This window comes from Rhea americana, unplaced genomic scaffold (assembly GCF_003343005.1).
Source record: "Rhea americana isolate MKP2758 unplaced genomic scaffold, rheAme1 scaffold_390, whole genome shotgun sequence".
Lineage (NCBI taxonomy): Eukaryota > Metazoa > Chordata > Aves > Rheiformes > Rheidae > Rhea > Rhea americana.
This window is the reverse complement of record NW_028186524.1, coordinates 69,933-95,205: the sequence shown is the minus strand read 5'-3', so window position 1 is coordinate 95,205 and position 25,273 is coordinate 69,933. Positions and strand designations below refer to the sequence as shown.

At 46.3% G+C, this 25,273-nt stretch overlaps 2 protein-coding genes across 3 annotated transcripts in view; both read left to right on the top strand.

Moving 5' to 3' along the window:
* Positions 1 to 15,593, top strand: part of INSR (insulin receptor) — a 49,394-nt gene extending 33,801 nt beyond the window's left edge. Inside the window, exons 10-20 of the mRNA XM_085313615.1 lie at positions 2,446 to 2,717; positions 2,940 to 3,082; positions 3,995 to 4,154; positions 4,508 to 4,607; positions 4,874 to 4,941; positions 5,160 to 5,389; positions 5,736 to 5,846; positions 5,924 to 6,083; positions 6,709 to 6,838; positions 7,080 to 7,214; positions 8,947 to 15,593. Of these exons, the coding sequence (XP_085169741.1) occupies positions 2,446 to 2,717; positions 2,940 to 3,082; positions 3,995 to 4,154; positions 4,508 to 4,607; positions 4,874 to 4,941; positions 5,160 to 5,389; positions 5,736 to 5,846; positions 5,924 to 6,083; positions 6,709 to 6,838; positions 7,080 to 7,214; positions 8,947 to 9,301 (1,864 nt within the window). The 3' untranslated portion in view covers positions 9,302 to 15,593. The remainder of the gene's footprint in view (positions 1 to 2,445; positions 2,718 to 2,939; positions 3,083 to 3,994; positions 4,155 to 4,507; positions 4,608 to 4,873; positions 4,942 to 5,159; positions 5,390 to 5,735; positions 5,847 to 5,923; positions 6,084 to 6,708; positions 6,839 to 7,079; positions 7,215 to 8,946) is intronic.
* A 3,374-nt stretch (positions 15,594 to 18,967) lies between these two features.
* ARHGEF18 (Rho/Rac guanine nucleotide exchange factor 18) overlaps positions 18,968 to 25,273 on the top strand; it is a 53,524-nt gene continuing 47,218 nt past the window's right edge. The window contains exon 1 of one of the 2 annotated variants that reach the window (XM_085313613.1): positions 18,968 to 18,988. Coding sequence is in view for 1 of the 2 variants with exons in the window: in XM_085313612.1 (XP_085169738.1) it covers positions 20,529 to 20,604 (76 nt within the window). In the remaining variant the exon portion in view is untranslated. Of the gene's footprint in view, positions 18,989 to 20,465; positions 20,605 to 25,273 lie in introns of those variants that run through there. The other variant, XM_085313612.1, reaches the window with a different exon arrangement.

Here is a 25,273-nt window from a genome sequence, read left to right as displayed (position 1 = left end):
TCTACCACAGATCTGTCATGCTCAGCCTCAGTCTAGGTCTGATCTTAGCTTACTTTCTCAGAACCCCTGTGGAAATCCCGGAGCCATTCTTCACCTTGTGCAGAGTTAATCAGATACTTCGAGAGTTTCAAGTCTTGTGGGTTAATTTGTTTTGGCATTGGCAAGGCAAACAAGAAGTTTCTAAATGCTTCTTGCCGTACCCACCTTCCCAGTCAGAGCTAGTGGGTGTCTACGCTACGTGCTCTGTAACGTCCCTTTGTAGCTAACAAAGTGGCCATCAGAAGCTGATGCTTTGTTTCTTCTTTACTGTGTTATTCATTTTATCTTGGAAAGAATTTTTCACAGATTGGAACAAAAGGGTGATCAAACACTGGATCGGGTGCCTAGAGGCGCTGTGGAGTCTCCATCCTTGGAGATACCCAAACCCAGTGGACCCAGCCCTGAGCAACCTGCTCTGGTTGACCCTGCTTTGAGCAGAGGGGTTGGATTAGTTGATCTCCAGAGGTCGCTTCCAACCTCAGCAACTCTGTGATTCTGTGAAAAGTATGGAAAGTGTTCAGAAGTAATACAGGTCCTGAGAGGCAGAAAGGAACTAAATGGCTGCTATTCAGAGAGCCCTCACACATGCTGATAGTCTCTGGTAGGAGGAAAAAGAATCCAGACCTGAGTATTTCACGTGACAGCTCACTAGAGCTACTGAAGTGGCCTTGAGTCATAAAGTTGTTCTTYCCACTGTTGTTTCAGTGCAAGATAATTGGGAATACAGAGGGTTTGGCAAGAAAATTGCTACAAATCTAGGATAACAGATACATGAAGATCTGGATTTACAGCTTCAAAAGTTTTTCATGCTTTCTGTTACTCAGAAAGAAAAAGTTATTCTTGTTGTGTTGCATCGGTGGCCTGGTTACTGTTTTACTTGTGAAAAACAACTCTTAAACATGAGGAATAGCTGAATCCACACTTTGTAAACAGTGGGTATAGCTCTGCTTTTAAGTGTAAACAAGATTCTGGTTGACCGTAAAGATCCCTTCTGAAGGAGGGAGGTGGCATGATCCAGACCTGGATCTTTGAACTCTGCCCCATCGTTGGGGGACTCTCTGCAGAACAATGCACAAGTCAAGATAACGGCAACTTAAAAAATGATGTCTCTGGAGTTAATTAGTAATTGCAGGAAGAGAAAACTAAAACCTGGAATGTGCTCTGTTGAACCTGCTTTTTGGCATCACATTTTTTTCTTTAGGTGGACAAATGTACTTACATTGTTGTATGCAAGGTGATGTTTAGTTTGAGGAAATCTTAAAATCTGCTTTCCAGTTGGCTGCATTTGTAGTTTGAGGGAAAAATAACATCAGAAAATGGACCTGGGGATTGCAGACAAAGACCTGATCGATGCAGGCACCTGCTGTAGCTCTAGGTGGCCAGTCATTTGCTTGGTAGTCAGAGGGTGGCAGTGGAAAGTTCAGTTCAGCAGCAAAGATTTGCTTCAACAGCTTGTTACATTTTTAGAGACTGGAGATGCCTCAAGTGTGGGTTCAGTTCAGGTCACTCTTTGTACCCTTTAATAGCTGCACACATATGCACACACAGGAAAAGATCATCATCCTCTTAAAATACATGATCCACTTTTCCAATGGCATTAATTCCTTTTGTGTAACTGGATACTATTACCGATTCTCCAAGTTGCTTAGTTCCCAACCTGGAATGCCTGCTTGTGAGTGTGTTGCAGGAAGTAAAGCGTCACTGTCTTGATATTAGAACAAGGAATTTTGGTTTAGTAGTTGTTGGGCTTTTTTTCTTCAAATAAACTGAGTTTTTGAATGGTTCTTAGTTCTGCTGGATAGAYTTTTTGTTTGTTTATTTAATGTATCTGACATTAAAGTTGGCTTGTAGTGTTCCCTTGCAGACAGGGAAGTTGACAAGRTCACAATAGCAATTTTATTTTCATGACTGCAGAAACTGATTTCCAGACTAACGTGCAATAATTTGAGAGGCAATCTTTTGTTAACAAACAGCACAATGAATGTATATAACGTGAATCTGTTTTAAATGTCGGCTGAAAAGGACTTAAAAAAAAACAGTCTCTCATGAAAAGGTTAAAAGCATCTAAATAGATGGAATCCTAAATCTGAATCTGCATGGTGGGTGCATTCCAGTGAGCTGTGAAACTGGTCTTATGCTGTCATATCTTCCTTATGTATGTGCTTGTGCAAGGAAGGTGTCGCAAGGACACAGGAACTTAAAGCCATGCTCGTTGCAGGGTCGAGACAGATTTGTTGTTTAAAATAAAAGGTCTTGAATTTCTTGGTGCTTGTTGCCTTGTAAATATGAGGCTTGAATTTGAGTTTCCAGTTGTACTTTGAACTCTCCAATTTAACTCTTTCTTTTCAGATAACTTTGCATGCATTGAAGMTGATAAATAACATTTCAACATGTAATTTTTGACAGGCCATCAAGAAAACGAAGAGACCTTGGCTCCATGGCAAATGCCACTGTGGTGATACCCACCATCCCCTCCTCTCCAAATGCTTCTGCAGCAGCATCTGAGAATGCAGATGAACAGAAACCTTTTGAAAAAGTTAAGTCTAAGGAGTCCTTGGTTATCTCAGGCCTGCGGCATTTTACAGGGTATCGCATTGAGCTCCATGCATGTAACCACGATGCTCAGGAATCTCGATGCAGTGTTGCAGCTTATGTCAGTGCCAGGACCATGCCAGAAGGTAATTATCTTCCCAAGCTTTTCTTTGGGTTGATGGAGGTGACCATAGTCAGAAGGTTGGCTGGCTTTCCCGTGGGAGACAGCTGTAGTAGAAAAACACYGTGTAAAGCTGGTGCTTTCGTTATTTCCTGATACAAAAGGATGATGTATTACGTACTGGCAGTTTTGATTTTTGTGAAAGACCTGAAATAAACACTATTATTAATCGTGACCTTTGTTCTAGCTAAGGCCGATGACATCGCTGGTCCAGTTACCCATGAGCTGGTTGAAAAAAATACTGTGCATTTGAAGTGGCAGGAACCAAAGGAACCAAATGGTCTTATTGTGCTGTACGAAGTGAATTATGGACGTCTTGGGGAGACGGAGGTGAGAACTTGTGCTTGTTCCTTAGCTTGGCACGTTTGGAGGAGCAGCTCTGTGTTTCACTCCCGTCTCGGCAAGGCTCAGTTGGAGGTTGATACCGGGGAGGCTGGAAGTTGGATTTGTAGAGACCATTCTGCTTTTCTCTCTGGTTTCTTGTGTCACTTTTGGCATCACATCCCCTATATCATTGCTGGGATRTGGCTATGCATTTTCTCACTTTAGGATTAGCACTGAGCATGGCTCTGTAGTTGTTTTGGGATAACAGATGTGCTTCAAGACAATGTTTGCTGCAGTAATCATGGGAACCCAGAACTGTCCTGTCTTTGTTAGTCTGAGTGCATAAGGTGTTCTGTCCTTTTGGTTTCATTTTGCGTGAACCAATGTGATATAAAAATTTGCTCGTGAGCTTGTGTCCTCTGGAAGCCTGTGTGGTGACAACAAAAACTAAAAATTTCTCTCTTTGGTGCCTCTTAGCCAAATGGGATTATCTAATTTGCTAACTTTCTGCCTAGACTTGTCTAGGAGCTTTATTTCACAGAAAGACAGAAATTACAGCTCTAAATTTCGGTTCATTAAAGATATTAAAGAAGCATTGAGCAGCAAGAGGGCAGCTCTGCTGCCTGTGCGGAATGGCAGTGCTGTGTGGGTAGCAGGGCTTGCCAGCCGAGGTCAGATTTCAGGGCTGAGGTATGGTACAGCAAATGGCATACGTTCTGTGAAATCTGAACTACTTAAACTATAAAATGCAAATCCAGGACAAAACCACTCTATTGGAATAGACTTATGCATGTGAATRCAATATTTGTGTGCATTTGCCAGTCAAGGAGGTGAGGAGGAAATCCTATTGTGCTGCTATAGGCCTCTGGATTGCTGCAGAGGCAGTGGAATATAGCTTCCTCTTCCCTCTGCCTGCAGGAAGCCCACTACTGCGTTTCCCGTAAGCATTTTGCCAGTGAGCAGGGCTGTAAACTGCGTGGACTGCAGCCTGGAAACTACAGCGTCCGTATACGAGCTACCTCACTGGCTGGAAATGGCTCATGGACGGAACCTACCTATTTCTATGTGGCAGATTATTGTGAGTTTGGATTTCCCCTCCTCCCTCCCCCACATTTAATTTCTGATAGAAACCCAGATTGTTGTTGGAAGATGGGAATTTAGTGGTGCACAGGGAAGTGTAGAGGGTCATAAGATGTTCATCTATACATGGACTCTCAAGAAACCGAGAATACTTAGAAGTGTATCAGTTTCTTTCTCTTACATGTTGAACTTGCRGTTTGAGTTCTCATTCTGAGCAGCTCTGCCTTCTGTATCTGAAGCAWCTGCTAGTTTCATGATTGTTCCTATTTATTCAAGGAGGCGATTTTATTCAGGAAAAGACTTGCATTTTGAGGCCTGTATAATACATCTAACTCTCTCTTTCTCTCTTAGTGAATGCTCAACCTAATATTGCTGTTATAATTGTTCCAATCATTTTTGCGATAATAATTGCTGGAATTATTGGAGCTGCTTATGTGCTTGTGAAAAAGAGGTGGGTACACTCTTACATAGTTTTCACCAGAGCAAATAAAAATTATATCCAAAGATTTTGTTTACTTGTTTGAAGTAATTCTGTGTGGTATTGTCTTTATTTTCTRTTTGGATAATGATTTGAACATTAGTTTAGGAAGTACTTTGTGCTTTTGGAAACTGTGCCACTTTGTATTTGCYGTATGCTTTGGGAATTGATAAGACTGTCTTAAATTCAAAAGTTTCAAAGTCTGCGAATGTGCTGAAAAGCTTCTCTATCTCTTCTAGACAAACTGAAGGACCAACTGGGCCRCTCTATGCATCCTCTAATCCTGAGTACCTCAGCGCCAGCGATGGTGAGCAATGAGCGCTGTCTGCTGTGCTGCTTCTCTGCTGTAGTCATTCAGACAGTGCTGCAGTATGGGGTTGGCTTTTTCCTTTATGGATTTTTCTAGCTGGATTTTTGAGCAGGTTATATCTACAGTGTCCTGTGGCAGTGCTACAGAAGCCTGCTACAGAAATCTTTTTCAAACAGTGCTCTCCCCATTCAGAAGTGTCTCCCTCTGTTTAACAGTTTATGTCCCGGATGAGTGGGAGGTTCCACGAGACAAGATCACTCTCCTCCGAGAGCTGGGACAGGGCTCTTTCGGCATGGTCTACGAAGGGATTGCCAAGGACATAGTAAAGGGAGAGCCAGAGACTCGAGTAGCTGTAAAAACTGTTAATGAATCAGCCAGCCTCCGAGAGCGCATTGAATTCCTAAACGAAGCTTCTGTGATGAAAGGGTTCAGCTGCCATCATGTGGTAAGCAGCACTGTGTGCCTTTGCATGGTTAGCAAATGAAAGTCCCACCACGTAACTAACACTCCTTTAATGCTTTCAAAGCTTGAGATTCAGATTACAAAAGCAGCCCTTCTGAAGAGACAACTGATCACGAAGAGCTGGGATCTTTCTGTGTCTTACATCACTATAAAACAAGTGCAACTGCCTGCATCATTTCACTTTTGCTCTTTCAAAACTCCTCTGTGTGAGAGGATTTGTGGTACTCTTCAGGGCAGGCTTGGCTGCGCAGTACCTTCTGTTTTCATAGCTGGGCTTTGCCCAGTGTGCTTGGACAYAGCCCCAAAGGAAATTCTCGTTTGTTTTCCAGGTTCGCCTCCTCGGGGTGGTCTCCAAGGGCCAACCTACTTTAGTGGTCATGGAGTTAATGGCACATGGAGATCTGAAAAGCTACCTTCGCTCTTTGAGACCTGATGCTGAGGTAAAGACAGGAGAGAGGGACTGTGTTGTGTAACAGACTGACTTGATTTAGTTTCTAATTTTTTTTTTTTTTGGTAGAATAACCCTGGTCGTCCCCCACCAAYGCTGAGAGAAATGATCCAGATGGCTGCAGAGATCGCTGATGGCATGGCCTATCTGAACGCCAAAAAATTTGTCCACAGAGATCTTGCAGCTCGGAACTGCATGGTTGCAGAAGACTTCACTGTAAAAATTGGAGGTATGTAGCGTATGGTCAGAAGATAATTCTGCGGGTCACGTCTGTTGAAAAGGCAACCTGTGAAATTCGAGAGGAATGCTGTAAATGCACATGATTTCCACTGGCTCTCTTTGGAAACGCAAAGAGCTTTGTTTTACTTAAAGGGGATGAATAGACTAGAAGTTTAGAYTAGAAGCTTTCACTAAAAGTTGCATCTCTAGAGTCTCTATCATGGCCCTATAATAGTCCAGAAAAGAAAAAAATGCAAGGAAGAGGAAAGTGTTTTGGATGCTAATCATAAGGGGACAAATGACTGAAAAGTGGGACATTTGAGGATTATCGGGTATGTAGCAATAGCCTAACGTCAGAGGAAAGAAACACTCATCTGGAGGTGCTAACCAATGAAAGAAGTAGGAAAAGCTCTGAGACAGGCAGCAGCCCCACTGGTGCTGCAGAGGTTGCGAAGCAGTTTGGGGAACCTGCCAGTGGAAGGTGCAGGGAGGCGTCCTGCACCGAGCGCCCACCCCTGCCAGCTGGGACAGTTTTGATTGTGCATGTTTAGCAGCGCGCTTCCTCTCAGTAACCATCAGTTAACCAACGGAGCTCAGCGCAGAGATATCTAATACATCCCAATTGCTTTTCTCAGACTTTGGAATGACCAGAGATATCTATGAGACAGATTATTACCGAAAGGGAGGCAAAGGACTGCTGCCAGTGCGGTGGATGGCACCTGAATCGCTGAAGGATGGAGTTTTCACGGCTTATTCAGATGTGTGGTAAGTTGTGCTCTGCCTTCCAAGCTGAATCCTAGCAGGAGAGCTCATGAATTTAACACACTTGATTTAAATTGTGCGAGTTGCTGACTTTTTCAGAATACAAACAAAATAAAACGTTTTTTAAACTGTTTTCCTAAAAATATAGTTGTTTTTTTWAAATAGATATTCTCCAAATTAAGAATGTCACTTATGGATCTCCTGGATATTATATTCTTACCAGAAGCCTTGTCTTTTTTCTTAGGTCTTTTGGTGTTGTCCTTTGGGAAATAAGCAGTTTAGCAGAGCAGCCGTACCAAGGGCTCTCCAATGAACAGGTGCTAAAGTTTGTAATGGATGGAGGATACCTGGATCAGCCAGACAACTGCCCAGAGAGGCTGTAAGTAGTAAAGCAGGTGGAAAGGAACAAGCTGCGCTCCTTTAGCTACACTATGGTCAACAGAGGTGGCCCAGCATGTGGCACTTCTTAGCCCCTTCTCTGCGGGTGGAAGAACAAATAGGAATATAGTGAGGCACCTGCCCTAGAAATGCAACCAACACATCCTCAGAGAGCCAGGAATTAAAGCTRGAGTCCCAAGCAAGCCTGTTTCCCTAGAATGGAAAAATAAAACCAGCCTGGACCTTACATCAGGAGTATAGACTCAACAGAATGAAGTATAAAGCATAGGAAAAGCTTAAACCACAAATAAGCACTGTATCAGTGGCCCAAACAAATTACTTTTGCCCTTCTGCATGCTGGTGAATGGCAGTTTACATATGCAGTGCAGCAGGGCCTGGCCACAGCCTGCATCCACGTGGCTGCAGAGGCTGGAAAGCAGCTTGCTAATCCAAGGTCTTTTGAGGTTTTGCGTAAATCATCTCGCTGTACTACGTAAATAGTTTGGTATTGCATTGCCTTGAGAATTACAGCATTTAACTGCTAATTTTCAGAAATCCAATTTATAGCTAATGAGAAGGTAAAGGTAGGGGAACACTTGGCTGCGCCAACAGCTGTTTATCATGTCTGCRGCCTTTTCATTTCTGTGGCAGACTCATTGCTCCACTTAAGAGACCAAGGCTAGGCTGCCTGTAAGCTGAGAGGGAGAAGGGGGCAGTGTGGAGACACAGTAAAAAACACCTTACAAAGAGGATTAGAAAAACCAAAGCCAGACGTTCTCCTGTGCCGGGTTAAGGGTTGCTGTCCRCAGCTGCTCTCGACATTCGCTGTCTGAGGGTTGTTGCATCCCTGGATCCACAAGCGTGGCTGCATACCCAGATGCTCCCTAAGCTGTTTCTGGCAGAGTAATTACAAAATCCTGTTACGAAGCATTTAACCTGAGCTRGGTCATTTTGATAGAAGGGGCGTAAAGAGCCATAAGTGAAGCAGGATGCAGAGATGAGGGGAAGGAGCCCTGGCTGGGAAAGAGAACGCTGAGAGTAACTAGCTGGTTTCAGTAACCTCTTACCTTGGCCCGGTTCTAGCCAAAACAGCGTGTCCAGCTCCACAGTCAAAAAATAAACATGCTTTGTGAGTATCCTTATGATAAAAGCCTGCCCTCCTGGGGACTCTTCCCTGGTGGCCAATTACAAACTCCAGTTTGAAAGCTTATTTGTACTTGGGACACTTGCAAGTTCTTTCTTCACAGTGTCTGATAACACATGACCCCTTGCTGCAGTCTTTCTTGTAGGTGGGATGTTTACAGAACTTCTGCCCTCTGCACAACCTTCTGTTTTCCTTGAAGTTTTTAGAAATCAATTATCTTTCAGGTTGAGGTGAAATTAGTCAATGAATTAAAAATTCTGTGGCTTGGATATAAGCATATATGCGCATGCACGCCGAATATGTGAAGTACAGCCCTGTTTCCTTTGAAAGCTGAGTTAGGAGCAACTGAAGGAATTGGAAGGAATTGTTGATTTAGACAGAAATAGTGACAAAGAAGCGTAAGGATCTACAGCAGAAATGGAGACTGGAGAAAGAACAAGCACAACCTCAGCAGGGACAGGGGGATCAAGGGCCGGAGGAGTAGCCCCTGTCGTGGGTGGTCTGACACAGACACAAGTGTGGGTCTGTGCCAGCTCTGCCTATGTGGAATCGTTTCTTCTGTCCCTGACACTTGTTTGTCTTGATGCAGGCACAGCCTGATGCAGATGTGCTGGCAGTACAACCCTAAAATGCGCCCCACCTTTATTGAGATCATCGAGATGCTGAAGGAGGACTTGCACCCCAGCTTCCATGAGGTCTCGTTCTTTTACAGTGAGGAGAACAAACCTCTGGAAACAGAGGAGTACGAGATGGACTTTGAGAACATGGAGAGCATTCCCCTCGATCCCTCCTCGTACTCGCAGAGGGACAAAGCCCTGGGGCGGGACAACGGACCCTCCATGGCCCTCAAGGGGAACTATGAAGAGCACATACCTTACACTCACATGAATGGTGGCAAGAAAAACGGGCGGATTCTCTCCATGCCCAGGTCAAGTCCTTCCTAACGCTTCCTGTTTGGCCCAAGGGTGTCTGCTTTTTCCCCTTCACAAATCTCAGGACTTTTCTTATTGCTGCCACAGTGTATGACACACATCTACAAACTCTTTAGATTTTTAATCATCTTATGATTAAAACTTTTTTTTTTTTTTTTTGCCAAGTTGACTGGTTGTCAGTGGACTTATCTGTGAACATAAATGGAAAAGGTTTCCATGGCTGCTGGCCCTTCTGTAACCATGGTTTCAAAACAGGAAGTGACCTTTTAAGTTAAACTAAAGGAGGAGCATCCACATTTGCCAACAAACGAAGTTAAATTTGCTGGTATCTGAGCTACAGTGTAACGGTGCGGAACAAAACTTCTGCAGGACAAAAGCATTTCCAGTAGAATTCCAGGCTTTCAGGCAGATTCTTCACTACAGCTGAAGGATTGAATACCCATCAATGAGACGCGCCATATCCTCAGATTGACCAATAGCTGCTGCTTTCATACTTTTTAAATGGGTTAAATCCCAGGGGTGCGTGCGTGTGTGTGTGTGTGTGCGCGTGTGTGCAGTATATATATGTGGAGTGTATATGTGTATCAAAATATACACTTCTTTTTGTACATAAGTTTTGTATGTTCTCACAGAAGCTTTCCTCTTCTCGGAAGTGTGTACTTATCTTTTCCCCATTTCCCTGGAATGACTGAATCCTAAACAGATTATTTTTATACTAAGGACTCTTGGGAGTAGRTTTTCTCTCATTAACAAATGAGGAAAATGTGCTGGGAGCCAAAGGAGCAGAAATCTGAGATTTATGGGTACTTTCAAGACCAAACAAAGTAGAGTCCCCTGACCTGAGATACCGAGTTTTCTGTTCTTACAGCATTGAGTATATATATTGTTTGTTGTAACATATTTAAAATGTCTTTAGTTTAAATTTAAACTTCATATAAATTATTGACTGTTTATGATCCTTTCTGGGAGGGTAGAATTTGGGGGATTGTTTGGTCTTAAAGTGGTCCAGAGATTTCAGAATGAACTAATTTTAGCTGATTACCCTTTTAGGAACTATGAAGCACATGTTAAGTTTATACTTGACAAGGCTTTATAATGCAGCTTCATGATTTATATAATGCAGTCAGCTGGCTCCAGTTGAAACCCTGAGATAAAATAGTTGGGGACTTAACTTGGTTGTTGGGGGCTGAAGGACACCGGGATATCCCTGTCCTGAGTCCTGTTGCTTCTTTGCCCCGACTCCCCTTGCTTTGCCTTCTGTGCRCCTTGCGCCAAGAAGAAACTGGCAAGGGGAAGAGCAAGGACTCTAACCAGAAGAGACACTAAGCCGATCTAAAGGGGGGAGAGCGTGAGGCTCTTGGCTCTGTACATGAAGCAGAAGCTGAATGTGACTGTGGTTAGCTACCCGCTGCCTGTCTGCTGCTGCTCGGGCGCCTGGCCTAGTGCTGCCTGCAGGCCTTTGATGTTTTCCTGAGACACCTGCGCTGTGCCCTGCACATTTCCCAGGCCATGCGCGTTAGCCACTGCTTTCAGCTCTTCAGGATGTTAACTTTTGTCTTTTGGACTGTGCTTTTTTTTGCTGCTGTTTGCATAAAGACAGAGCTGATTAGCACAAGGTATTAGAAAATGATTGTGAAACTAAATGCATCTCACAGTGATGAGGGAGTGTGCTGGCAGGGAGAAGTGCTAAAGCAAGAAATGAACATTAAAGATGTTTCAGGCCATTGTAACAGGAGATGGTTTTAAAAGGGGGGAGAGATTGCTCAATTCTCCACTTTTCCTCTTGGAGAAGTCCACTGAAAAAGAGCATGCATACTTGTTCTCTCTGCCGGGAGAGAATCTCTGGGGAGAGCGGGGATGCTACACAACTGACGTGTGGCTTTTTTTTCCAGCCCAGGCAGTGCTGCTTCTTCCTCACTGTAACTGAATGGAATAGGGTTGGAGTTTRTAGGGAAGCATCTCTCAGATCCTGCTCCACTCAAGCCAAACCATAGTTAAACCTGTTAGGACAACATCTGTGGAGGATTATGGACTCTGTGCACCGTGAGGAATTGTCAGCTCTTTGTGCTTGCTGAAGCTGGTCTGTTTGAGCCAAGGTGGAAGGTACAAAAAGACTGCTCACAAAGTTAGATAGAAAATAGACAGTATAGACATGGGGTAAGAACCTTCAATTTCTAAAGGCCTCGTTTACATTTCTTCTGCTTTACAAAGTAGTAACTGTTTAGCAGCTCTATGCTACACTGCAGGAAAGAAGACATATTCTCACACTTTTCTAAGGAAGAGAAGTTTTTCTTACTAGAATTTTTTTATTTATTTTAATATATAAAACACTGTAAAAAAAAAACCAAACAACTTGTTTTCTTAAACACAGAGAACTTGTAAATTTGTATTGGTAAAAGCTTGGCAGGTTGATGTAGTGGGAGTATTTTTGTCCTGTTCTGGTGCAGTCTACCTCAGTGTTTCTTAAGGATATTTTTAATACTGCGCACCTCTAAACTTGTTTAAATATTCTGGTCTGGACCTACTGTGGATCAGGGAAAATCAATATCAGCTGATACCAATACTAGGGACCATTCACCAAGGGGAATGGGTAAGAGAAGAGCTAGTCACTGTTTATCACTAATCTGAGCAGTAGTGACCAAAGGAACCTATTTAGTTTCACATGCACAATAGCTAATTTGGATCTGTTATCATCGTCTTAGTTCTGTTGTGATTTAGAATAAAAAACAAAAGCAAGCAAGCCATTTAAATGTTTGGACTTTGCAAATTAATGACCTAAAACGAATAGACAGCTTCCTTCTGGAGCTGTGTTTGCCAGTGTGGACCAGGGACTGTGACTAGCCCTTCTGGTTCTGGTTGAATTTGAATCTCATGGTCGCATGCTTTTGTCACTGTGCACAGGTAATCTGGAGTAATGCCAGTAGGGTGTGACCTTCTAAAACAAACCTTTCCCACATATCATTGTTTTGGTGAGATTTTAAATTTCAGTAATCGTAACTGTAGGAGTATAAGATTTATTACATAAACAATCATTGGAACCTTGTATTGGGTCAGGCTTTTAAATTTGATTGATATTGGTTGGCCCTCTGAGTTCACATGATTTGCAACACTCAGATCACTGAACAAGGGAACGTATGTTTTGCTTTGTGGACAGGCAGTCCGTTCACGTGGCTTATATTGTCATCTTTACTCTGCACCAAACTGAGCAGTTGTTTATACCCAATACTGTGCATAAAGATTTCTCTGGTCACCGTTTTATATTGTGCCAAGGATAAGGAAAGACATATGGTACTAGCGGTAAGAATATCGTTTTTCCCCACAGCAAGTCCCTATAAAAAAAACACTACTGGTTGCCACTCCTGAATGTTAAAGATTACACTTACCTAGCTGTAGAATTAGAAAGAGTAAATGACGATATTCTGTAAAGCCCAGCTCTCACTTCTGCAAAATCCTTTACTTTCAGCCCACAGTTGACACTTTGGTCTCTATTATTGTTGGTCTCTATTATTGGAAGATCTTTACTCCAGGGATGCAGAAGTCCCTCACTTGGATCTTGCAGATACCTGTTCAGAGACGACAGGGCTTGCGTGTAAGCTGAGATTGCATTTGTTAGATGAAACCTTCGCTATATGAGGTGTTACTCAGAACTCATTTCCAGGAAGGTGTGTTATGCAACAGGTGGCTGTGCCTTCATCTGGTGAGTTGCTGCTTTTCAGTTGGGTGAGATCCCTACCAGGATGAGACTATCACAGCTATAGCAGAAGCACAAGCACATGCTATTAAGTGATAAGGAGAAGCCAAATGGTAGTGCAGGAAACTAGGTGAAGTGTCTGGAGGAGGGCTACTCTGAGCAGCAGGTGGGAAGCTCGCTCTTTTCTTGAGATTGCATTGGCTGTGGGACTGGATCCTGCCCTTTGCAGAAGGGGCAGCTGAGAAGTTCCCACCTGCACCACAGGACAGAGCCTTAAGTGTGTTAAGGAGGAGTCATCGCCTCCAGTGCGTTGTTCGGAGGCACCAAGGGGCACCAGCAAGTAGCCAGAACTTTACTATCTCTAAAGCTAGTAAAGCAGGAAGTGCAAGAAATAGCTTTCTGTCCTCTGCTGTGTTTCTATTGAGCAAATATTTGAAGCATGAGACTGGAGAGGTTTCTGAGAAACATTTGCACGTTAAATTCAATTGCCACTTCCTGATTGCCTCTTGCAAATCTGGTACTTCTCTTGCAGTACAGTGCAGCATTGCAAAGCTTGTCTGTTAGGTTAAAAACATGTCTGTCTTGGCTGCTTGTAAATACTCTGTGTTGTAAAATAGAAGAGCTAATCAACATAAACTCTGTGCCAGCACAGGGTCAGAAAAATGATAGGAAATAGATCAAGCTGCAGCAATGCTATTTTACATTGATGATAAAGCAGCTGTGTTGGTATGATGAGGCTGCTGTTAGGTTGCTAAAGGGTACTCTTAATTTATGGGTGGTATGTCTCTTTCCTCCTAAATTTGTATTATAGTAATGGGACACTTTGCTTAATTATAGTATTTTGCATTAATGTTGGTATCTTTTTGGAAAAATCTCAAAGTTGCTTATTGTGTTATTGACATAAATATAACGAAGGCAAATAGGAAAAGACAGGAGCAAGAAGGGTACTGTGTCAGTTATCCTTGAGCCCCCCTTTTTAGGGGAGGGAGAGAGGCAATCAAGTTCCCTCTTAATGTCACTGTGATAGGACGACGGACCCTGAGRTACTCTGGGCCCCTCACTGCTAGCAGTGATTCCTGATATCAAGACTGGAACCTTGTTTTACAAGTCAGAAAATAAACCAGTATCTTTGTGCCATAAAACCTTAGACTAAAGGCTGTGCTAGGTGCTCCCGTGATCCATATGAGATTGGTTCGGAGACTGTGGAGTAATAGCAGAGTGAACAAGAAACTGCAGAAAACCCTCTGATCCTCTCGCTATAGCCTAGCCTCAAAGCTGCCTCACCTGACTTCTCACGTGAAGACTTGCAGACCAGGTGGGCTTGGCCTGTCAGGAGCTCATTCCCCTCCGCAGAGCAGCTGATGCCCCTCGTAGTTTCCCATGTGTGTTTTCCAGGGAAAGGAGCTGTTGAATGGATTGGAATCAAGAAACAGTAACTTCAGAAATGCATAAAATTCAAAATAAGATTAGTTAATATTTGTATGAACTTAATTAAATTTGGCCTTTTTATTACCTTCTGCTTGGCTCTGTGTTAACTTCTGCTTTGGATACTGTATGTGAATGTTGGTGTAAGAGCGTTAACATGCTTCAACCTGTTCCATTTTGGCTTGCCTTGTTATGAGTATCGCAAGAGTGAAGCCAGTAGTAAAACTGACTTTTGGAGGAATCGGACTATTCAAAAGCAATCATAAAGCTACCATTTTTATTAAATCTGCTGTCATTAAATGTGTATTTCTTTTTAAAATTAAATTGCTTGTCCTTTTCAAAAGTAAGCACTTATTCTTGCAGTTTCGGCAAATCAGCTGCAGCACAATGCAAGCTATAAGGGGACAGGTAGAGAAATGGCTTTTTAAATATTGTATAATAAAGTTAGTATTAACTCCTACAGTGGTGTTATTTTTTCTTTGCCAGCATATTTGAACCAGCAAGAAATAATTTTTTTGGTAGCCATTCTGTTTTGAGTACATTGTTCCAGCTGATGGTACTAAATACTTCCTTCCGCTTAGTCCAGAAAGTTGCTGTGGGAGCCCAGCCTGGCCTGGACAGGGGCACCTGGAATAATTCTGCCAAAGCAGCCATCAGTGGAGTTTAAATGTGGGCAGATACCTGCTCACTTAGCTGAATCCCAGCTGTTAYTAAGATCCAGTGTCCTCAGTATGGCTCTGACTTTGTACTACTAAGACTTGAGTTTTTAGTACTATCGATGGAAAACACAGCTTGAGCTCGGGGTGGGATTACTAAGAAGTATGAGTACCTTAGCTGGGCRTGTTACCAAAGCTCTTCTGTTAACCGGAACTTGCCTGGCAGCATCTATCTGGTAGCGCTTCAGCAATCTTAGTTTCTGAACACTTACTCCATAACCAAGTCCCGTGAAAACTGGCTGATGGATTTTTTTGAAATGCCACTTATAAATTTGAAAAGTTAGAATGTTACTTCGAAAAGCTTTACCTTTTTGCTTTAGTTTGGGCAATTATTTTCTTCAAGTATCAAAACAGTGGTTCGTGTTTGAGGAAATACATGGATGTGGGTACTGGACATCGGTTTTATCAAACACAGCCAAAAGCAAATGTTGTTCTGCTTGCACCTTAAATAAACTAAAGACAGTTTCAGTTACATGTTAAGTGATGTTCTGTGAAGTCTTCATTTCTTCTGTTTTCTGTTTAATCTTACTGCTCCTGCCTTTCTCTCTGCGTATAAAAGGTTCCAGAATACAAACAGTATTGCAGATACCTCTTGATTGAAATAAAGGATCAAATGTGCCATGGTGGGGAAAAAAAAAAGAGAGAGAAAAGAGAAAAAAAAAAGAAAAAAAAATATTTTACAATGTTTTCATATATGAGCCAAGCGGTGATGTGTATAGAAAATATCTTTGAATATTAAGAAAAATTCTTGCTGTGTGTCAGAATATTGAACAATTAACTGTTTATATTAAAAATCTGAATAAATTATCCAAGAATAACTCTGTTCACTTTGTCTGCTGTCTGCACAGCCCTGAATGCTGCTTTACCACAGAAAAAGCATTAAATTCATATCTTTGAATAAGCAATATTTTCAGTTACAAAACGAATGGTATTAGGGAGATTAAAAAAACAAAAAACAAAAACCCCCACAGATCTGCCAATTACGGGCTGGGGGTTTGAAGCCTGTTTAACTCCTCTGTGAAATGGCTTGTGTGGTCTGTCCAGGGCCGTGTCCTTGACGGTACAGTTTTCGGTAGCATGAAGCCATTGGGTAAATGATGAAAGGATTTCTTCTGCCTGAAATGTCTAGAGCTGCTTTTCTTTAATGTAATTCTTTCATTTCCATGTGGATGGACTCAGGTTTTCCTCACTTTTAGCAGAACAGATTTATACAAAAGTGGTTAAAAAATCATAGCAAAAAGAAAAACCCTGTCCAGGGGACCTGCTTCATCCCCGAGTCTGAGCTGTAACCAGATCTGTGCTGGGAACCATCTTGCCTAACATTCTGTGTCAGGCAGCTCTTGAGAGGTAAAATTTGTTCTTCTAACTCTAATYTTGAGGTCGCATTTTCTTGGAGGTTTTAAGGGGTTTTGGTTTTCCTTTTTGTTTGGTTTGGTTTGGTTTTTTGAGAGGTGAGATTTCCTTCCTCATCAGCTGCAACAACAAGCTCCGAGGACTTACGGTATTTTTCACCTTGACATACTTTGCTTTTCAGACACAGCACTGTGCTTTGCTCCTTTTAAGTGAAATCACTCCGTGTCGCGTTGTTCCTCCTCGGCAGGAGCTGCAGCCATGAGTCTTTGGCCGCCCGCGCTGTGCACTGCGGCTGGCACCGGCTCTTCGTGGTGGTTGACAGCAGGGCACAATTTTTACTGCAGTGCAGCTGGTGGAATTAATGGCTGTAACTTCATGTTTTCTTCCCCGGTCCCGGTGGCCGGCCGCAGRCCTCGCTCTGTGGGCTAATTCGGCCCACGCCGCAACTCGGGCTCTTCACTGGGCCTTGGCTCGCGTGAGGGCCTTTCCTTGCGCAGCCTGAAGGCGATAGAGGTGCTCTGCGGTCACCAAACTGGTCCGGTTCCTCCGCTGTGACYGCGAGCTGGAGGCTGCTCAGTGGCTGGGTGCGCCTTCGGGGCGCTCTGCTCTTTGGGAAAGCTGGCGGCGCCAGGGCACGGGATGAGCTTTGGGGGCAGCTGCTGCTGCYGCCAACCTCTCCCAGGCCCAAGGCACAGATGGACCCAAGAATAAGAATGTTTTTTTGATGCTTGTGCAATAAATTGCTATAAATGTCACCAATGTAGCTTTCTTTTTTCTGCAAAATGTGCTCCTTTTCCTGAGGAACTAGAGATGAACCCTTAACTCCATGGGCTCCTTGCCCCATCCCTGCCAGATCCACCAAGGACCGCTCCAGCTGCAGCCTCAGATAGGGCCGGAATGGCCCGGTGAGGAAAGGGGAGAACATGTTGCTTGTTAATAGAAAATGTGCTGTGCTGATGCCATCTAGCGCCTCCGAAAATAACAAGTGTAAGAGGCAATTGCAGCCGGCTGTGCTCTCAGCATGCCACCCCRCGCTTGTGCTTTGGGCAGCTGCACAAAGCAGCTCGGCAGAACTTCAGCACCTTTTGGGCCCGTCTGGATTTCTGTTAGCATAAAAGCGCAATGAAAAACAAACGTATTTTTTAAATGCTTTGGAATTGCATCTGTTGGCACAGGCTTGTTCTCTGGAGCTGCAAAATGCAAAATTTTGCAAAGCCAGAACACTTGAACTTGCTGTCACAGGAGGTTTGTTGCCTGCTAAGGTCTTGGGTCAGGGATGCTGGGGAGAGGCAGCTGAGGCTTGTCAGCGTCAGCCCTTGTTGCTGCACAGCTCAGCATCAGTAGTCCCAGAACCACATCAGACACAAGGCAGAAGAAGGTCCTTGTTCAAGCTGAGGACACTTCCCCCATCCCTTCAGCTAGGGCAGCTGCCCGGTTTAGGCAGAGCCCTGATCGCTGATCCTTATCGAGCTCTTGTGGACCTCAGAGAAATTAAACCTTAATTCCTCTTCGCTCTTGCGGTTTCCTGGAGCACTGGGTAACTGCTATTCCAAGTGCTGCCAAAGCTGCGGTCTCCACGTAATTGGAGTGTGAGCGGACCTTGTTCCGATTAAGGCTCGGCTGGGGCTGGTGTGTGCTCAGGGCAGGCAGATGAGGTACGTGCACACATCAGCCCCCGGGCTGTTAGGATGCAGCGAAAGCCCGTGCATAGAAACTGGAGCACAGTGGTGTCCTGGGGCTCTGCCTGTCAGACAGCGGAAGGGCACGGGGGCACAGCATCATCCCTCTTCCCCGCTTGCTTTGGGACTTGAAGTGCCCGTTGATCGGTCTCTTAGCTGCACGGATGTATTTAGATGAAATGGTTGTTTCTGTGCTTTGCCGTTGCATCATCCCGTGTCCTGTGCAAGACTGAGACCTGAGCTTCGGGGTCTCCGTTGCTGTTTTCTGTGCAGTTCCTTAAGATGCTCTGTCTCAATCCACATTGAGCATCAATCATCAGYTCCTGAAAACCAAGGAAACGTTAACAGGCCTCTGTGCCTCTGGCACAAAGCTAGCAAGGATGGTGCAGCAAGCGCACGGGCACAGTCCTTGTGTGTGTAAGGTTCTCAGGCACATACGACRTGCTTTTTCTTTGAACGGAACAGGAAGCAGTTTGTGGCAATTGCTGGCCTCGCATCCACCACTGCTTCAGCTGCTCTCTGGGCTCCCGAGCAGGCGCTTCAGGCTGTGCAGCCCTGAGGCAGCTCTGATCCCGGAGCCGTGACTCCCAGGATGGAGGGAGGGAGTGCAGGGGGAGCACCAATCCCTCCATCGACGGAACTGCAGGATGGGAGAGGCGAATTTGTTTGTGCCTTCAGAGAGGGGAAGTGGTGAGATGATTGAGCCAGAGGTCCCCGTGAGCAAAMCAGCTGCACGGCTGCTGCTTCCCCAATGAGTCTGCTCCTCGCTTTGTTCCAGCATCTAGAGATGAGTGCGCTTGGAAGGCTTGCTGGGGAGATGCCTCCAGTCTTTGGGGTAAGTTGCTCAAGATGAGCTACGTCCCATGTTCCTGGGGTTGTCACTTGTCTTCCTTAAGGCCTTATGAGGAAGCAACTGGCCTTGAAGCAAAAAGGCTGTTTGGGGCTTTGCYCAGCCTTCCCTCTCCACAAGCATGCTTGAAGGCAAACTCGGGCCACGGAGCCTTGGCCTACGAGGAGCCCTGCTGCAAGTGAAGCAGAGGAGAGGAGGCTGGAGTTTAACCGTGGCTGCCTTTGGGACAGGACTGAGGTGTCTGAACACCTGCATGGTGCTGGTCTTGGCTCCTGCTGGTTGCTGCGCCACAGCTGAAGGCACAGGAAGATGCCTCTTGCTAAGGGAAGGGGCTCTTGGACCACCCGCGGCTGGGAGCCACAGCGTTTGGCTGGCATGAAAGGGGAGCCTGGCTGAGCCCYGCCGCTGAGTCCCCCAGGTCCCTCTCCAAAGCACCCGCTCCTSGACAGGGCACCAGTTGTCGGGGTGGAGATTCGAACAGAGGGATGTGACCAGGGCTGCGCTGGGCAGGCAGCAGCCTGGAGTTTGTGGCTGGCTGAGGGAAATGCTCGTTGCCACCCACCTGCGCATAACAGTGGCCCAAGGTGGGCTCTGCCATGGAGATGCCTGGGGCCATTCCCAAACTGCTCTGCTTTGCTGAGGGCCAAGGGCAGAAGCTGAACAGAGGTTCGGTCTTACCGGAAAGCCTGCAAGTAGATGGGGTAAAGCTCAGCTTCTTCAGCCTAATCGAGGTGCTGAGGGCTACGTTTGGACCCAGTCTGGGCTGAGGGGCTGGTGCCAGATGGAAACAACAGGCTCGGAGAACTCAGGGCGGGGAATTTGGTCTTGGGGCAGTTTGGAGATAGCTTCCAGGTACCTGAAAGCACAGAGGAGCTGAGAAGGAGCTGGTGAAAGGTCCTTACTGAGGGACGAGGACTTGCTAAGAGCCACAAGATGCTGCTGGTGTCGCAGAGGGACGGGGTCTCTCACCTTCCCTCGCAGAGGCTATGCCTTGGTACGTGAAAACGATGCCGAACAACAGTGTAAATATCAAGCCCAYGGTCTAAATGCTTGTCCTGCATTTCCCAGGTGAAGGGGCCCAGCACCCTTGCAGTACTGACTTAAAGGTGACAGTTTGTCAGGCTGACCTCTGATAACTATGAATGGAGCAAGGAGGTTAGGGCAGAGAGAGGAAGGTTATGGCGTGTTAACAGCTTGCTTTCTGTTTCCATCTGCAAGCCTGGATCAGCATTCAGGGTGTTCAGGGGCTGCTCTGTGCTCTGGGGCCACTAATCCCCAGGCCCTGCTGTAGGAAGTCACTGACCCGTCACACAGGTGGGAACACTGGAGACCAGGAATTTCTCTCTGGCTACAGCTTCCATCAGCTGATACTTCTGACAAAACACTTGGCTTCTCCACTCCCCCCTTGGCAGCCCCTGGGCTGCAGCCTGCGGCGCTGCCTTAGACCGCGCTGAGCTCTGCTGTGCTCTGTGCTGTCGTCTTCTGCTTGGGGTTATACCTTGCACAGGGCTTAGAGGGCTCCCAAATGTCAGACTCGCTGCTGAACCACTCCTGGCCGTCATTTTCGAAGTGCTGGAAGAAGAGATGGTCCTTTAAGCGAGGTAATGGCCTGCRTGTGGGAAGCGACCGTGTTTCGGGAGCTGGGCTGCTGCGTGCAGCCRGGAGTGCCTGTCTCTGGCGAGCAGGTAGCAAAGAGCGCTGGGTTCCCCAGGCAGGGCTGCGCGCGTAGGGTACATGCTGCTCCCCTCTGCAGGGGACTCRTATTGGTTAATGCTATTCCTTCCTTTTAACCTGTTTTCAAGACTTGTGAGTGCTTTTAGGAGCTGGGTAATGGGTTAAATATTAGCCTCCTGGTTTCGTAATAATTTGATTCGCTGTTGCCAGTGATCTGGAGGTCTCAGTTTTTGCAGGCAGCTGTCTCTGCACGGCTGCCTGGAGAGGACTGAGCGTTACATCGTGTGCCAGGAGTCTGGTGTTTGAGCAGAGCTTGGGGGAAAGGCTCCCCCAGCCCTTCAGTGAGGGCTGACAAGCAGAGCCCTGCGTTCGGAGCATAGGCTGAGCCGTAGTGGTTTGTGTGGCACCAGCTTGGTATCGCAATGTTGGAGAGCAGAGAGGGGAAACATGAGCAATGGTGTGAACCGGCCTCATTCCTGTATGCAGTACCTTGACTTTGAAAGAGCAACGTCAGAGCCCCGGGAAGCAGGACACTTGCAGTCCCTGAGGAGCCAGCCTCTGCTGTCCTTCCCTGCAAACACTGGCTTTAGGCTGACGCTTTTGAGTACATTTAACTGTGGCATTAGAGTGCTTGATATGCGCCAGCTCTTTCCTCCCTCATTGCTCTCCCCCCCCATTTTCCAGTCTCCTCCATGGACATGCAGCAGAGTGAGATCCAAACTGAACAGTCACTGGAAGGTAAAGTCAGAGCAGGGAGCAGGATCGTGCAGGGATCTGATCCCACGGTGAGCCCCAAGCAGTTCCCCCGAGCCCTGGCTGGGACACCCCCTCCATCCCTGCTAGAGCTGCACCTGCAGGTTATGGCCTCATGGGGAAGGTTCAGCTGGACAAATTTCTATATTAAATAAACCTCCCTCAGAGTGACCAAAGCACTGACTGTTTTGGAGAGCGTGTCCCAGTAGGGTCTTCTCCCTCCAGCATGAGGGAGCAAAAGCGTGAGCAGTTTGTCCCACTGGGGTTTGCACTGCAGACATAAAACATTTGGGTCTCACTCAGTTCCTCTTCAGCCTCTGCTTGACTGTGCCGTAGCGCTCGGCTGTCCCTCGGTACCTGGAAGAGTCTCCAATGGAAGCTGCATTGGGATTGTTAGCTGGAGACTCAGAGGGGCTGCAAATCCTTCATCAGCAAACTGCTGAGACCCTTCAGCTGAGAGAGAGCTGAGGAGCAGCTGGATTGTGCTAGATCCGTTATTCCCCAGCCCCGCATGCCCTAAAACCAGGACTCAAACACAGCAATAAGGCAGCAGCTCGCTGTACGGTGTGTTATAGTGTTGGACAGCTTATCTTCTCCCCTCCTCCAGCCTCCGCCGCATGAGCCAATCCCTGCCGCTGCCAGCAGCTGCTGACCTGGGGCCCAGACCATGCCAAGGACTGCACTTGCCCTGATTTTGGCACAGCAAGTTTAGTACTAGCTTTGCAGAGGTTTTATCCTATAGTTCTGGTCATCCTAGAAGGCAGGATGTAAAGGGCAGCTGATGCTGGGCCAGCAAGGTAGCGGCTGGGGCAGAGACTGAACGATTTTTGTTTCTTGTCTTGATGCTCTTGGTGGTTTCCCAGCAGCCTCTGTCCCGGGTTGCTGGGAAATGCCCAGATGCACTGGTCTTTCCTTCCTCCTGGGATTGTTTCGCTTAGCAGAACTATCCACTGCCTTTGCGCCACCGTGTTTGGTGTGACCTTTCACAGTGGAAGCGCCGGGAGCAGTCGATGCTTAGAGGATGTGACCTGCAAGGAGAGAGCTCGCGCCCCACGTTTCCTCTAACGTTTTTCCCTGCCAGCGCTGGCCTGGCTCCAGGGTCACTCGGGGCCTGTCAGCATCCTGCGCTGACCAGCAGAGCAGGTGGGCGAGGAAGGGCCGGGAGCTGCTCCCAGGGCTGCCGCGAATCGGTGGCTGGCAGATCTTCTTCCAGCACTGACCGCTCAGCTGCTGTCCCCTGCTGTAACCATTTGCTGGTGATGGGCTCATGTGAGCAGCTAGTTGCAGAGAGGAGGGAGGTCTGGACTGCAGGTCTGAAATGGAAGAATTTAAATCTTTCTTGAGGTCCCAGTATCTTTGCACTAGGTTACAGGAGGACAGGGGGTTTTTCCTTGAAAAGAACCAGATCAGTTGGCTGGGCCCTCTGTCTCCAYGGCATCAAAACCCCCAAGACTCTTCCTGACTATCACATGTGGTGAGTGCTGGTCACTACTTCCTTCCTCCCCATGCAGAACCCAGCTTTGTCATGTTTTGCCTACCAGGAAGCTGACCTGGCAAAGCCCTGGACAGCCCCGCTCACGAGCCACAGGGACCTGCCGGGACCTGYCAGCAGTGCTTCCTCCCCAGCTCTGCCTTGGGAATTCCTCTGATGAGGCTGCTCCCTGCAGCAATAACCTTTTATGGTTCCCGGACAGAGGCGAATTAAGCAACTGCAGTACCTAATCTGCTTAATGTTCCCCTAAAGCAAACAGAGTGCGCTCTTGAAAGTGTCGCTCCGTCATCTTGTCTCCAGCCTCAACTGAGGAAAAGTGAACGCTGTTGTCCAGCTCTGCTGGAGAGCAGAGAGGCCCTGTCCCTTACCACTGTGCAGCAGCTAGACGGAGCTTCATTTCCAGGTTAAATTCCAGGAGATTCAAGAGCTGTTCAGCTGGCTCGTCTTGCTAGCGTGTTGGTGACCACTTTGCGGGTACAAGGATGTTCACAGCCCCCTAGACCTGCCTTCCTTCTCTGTGTGCTCCACACTGACCTCTCCTTGCTCGGCCTGCTGGAACCTGAACCTGAAACTGCTTTTCCCCCAYCCCAGAAACCCCTCCAGCACCCCCCTTGCCCTCTTGTCCGCACAGCACAGCTCTATACATGGAGCTAGCACAGGAATTAGATGCGGGGAGCTCTGAATTGTCATGTCTGGTGTTCACACATTGCCTAAAATGGTCTCCCCATCGCCGTAACTCTGTGCGCTCTGTGTGCTGCTGCCTAACGGCTGGTGCTGTGGTGTTCCCTGGAGGGTGGCTGCAAGCCTGATTTATCGAGTGTTGAGCAGGAGTGTCTAAAGTGCCCGAGGAGGATATAAGTCGTTCTGTGAGGCTGCAGAGGGTCTTTTGCTGGCAGCATGTTTTGCCCAAATCCTTAACCCTGCATGGCACAGGCAGAGCACAGGAAATGTTTTCCAGACCTCCAAGGAGCCGTTGCTGACTCTGTTCCAGGGATCCACTTCAGAGCTGTAGGCTGGAGCCTTCGGCAGGCACAGCGAAGCCTTGGCAGGCCAGACATGACCCTGCTTGAGAGGAAAATACCTCTTTGTTTTAGGTAAACCTGTGGGCCAGGCTCTGGCCTCTGTCAGGGCACAGCGCTTGTCAGCTCATGCAGCTCCATCCCTGCTGCCTCTTGGGGCTCTGCTCCCTGCAGCGAGATGAGTTCCCTGCTGCAAGGCATGATAAGAGCAAGGAATCTCCTTTTACTTCTTTCCTTGAAGATAACTTGTATGAGGGGAAGCAAAATTTATCTTCATCCCTCTGGGAACTTCCAGCCACCTGGTTGCTCCCCTGAGGTCAGTTCTACCTTGGCTCTGCTCCAGCCTGTTTGGGGGTTTAGTGGCTTTTATTCCCTGCAGACATCTCCGGCTGCCCTTTTTTTCCAATGTTGTGCCAAACCCTGCATTTGTTAAATGGCTATTCATTTCCAAATACTGACTTTTTTTATTACATGGAATAAAGCTATTCCAAGCATAGCTGAGGAAAACAAAAGGTGATGTTAAATAGTTTGCTAAGCCCTTACCAGTTTTATAGATAAAGCATTTCAGATGTGGATCAAGGACAGTTTGTACACCCTGTGCAGGAATTTATCAATTAAATATTTCATGTGAAGCGAATTCTACCACCTTCCTAGCTAGGCTGCTTCAAATTTTCACTGCTATTATGGTTAAAAGCCCCTGAATTAAAATAGAACCTTTATAGAGTGTTTTCTTTAGTGTGTTATTTACAGTCCCTTACATTAAATTACCACACACATTTAAACACCCCAAACATTCCTTAAAACAGAAACTCTGGCAACAGCAGTGTGCAGTGTGCACCAAGGAACAAACCTCCAAACTCTCCCGCATGTTTGATGCCTTTTTCTCATTGGCACCGTGCTATTTCTGCCTTTCTGGCTGCATGGTGTAGCATTAAAACCCACAGCAGGCTCTGCTGTTTCCAAGAGTGTGTTTTTAGCTATGTTTTACTCACGTTCATGTTTTTATCCTTGGCTTTTGTGGAGTATGATGGGTTTCTAGCAGTGTTTTTCTTTTTCCCATTGGGTAGACATGGCCTCTTACATTCTCTTGCTATTGCTCTCCACATCTTCAGACATCGACTAGGGTGCCTCATCCAGCAACCTGGCTTTTGTCCATTCGCCTCAGCTGTATGTATCTCAAAGGAATAAAAGCCCTCTGTGAGTCATGCGCTGGTTTAGAGATCGTAGCTAACATTTACAGTGTGTCTCGTTACATAGGAATGTGCTTTAGTCAGCTGGACAATATATTGTACCATGAAGTATGTCCAGACCTTGTTTTTGTTTCTGAATGAG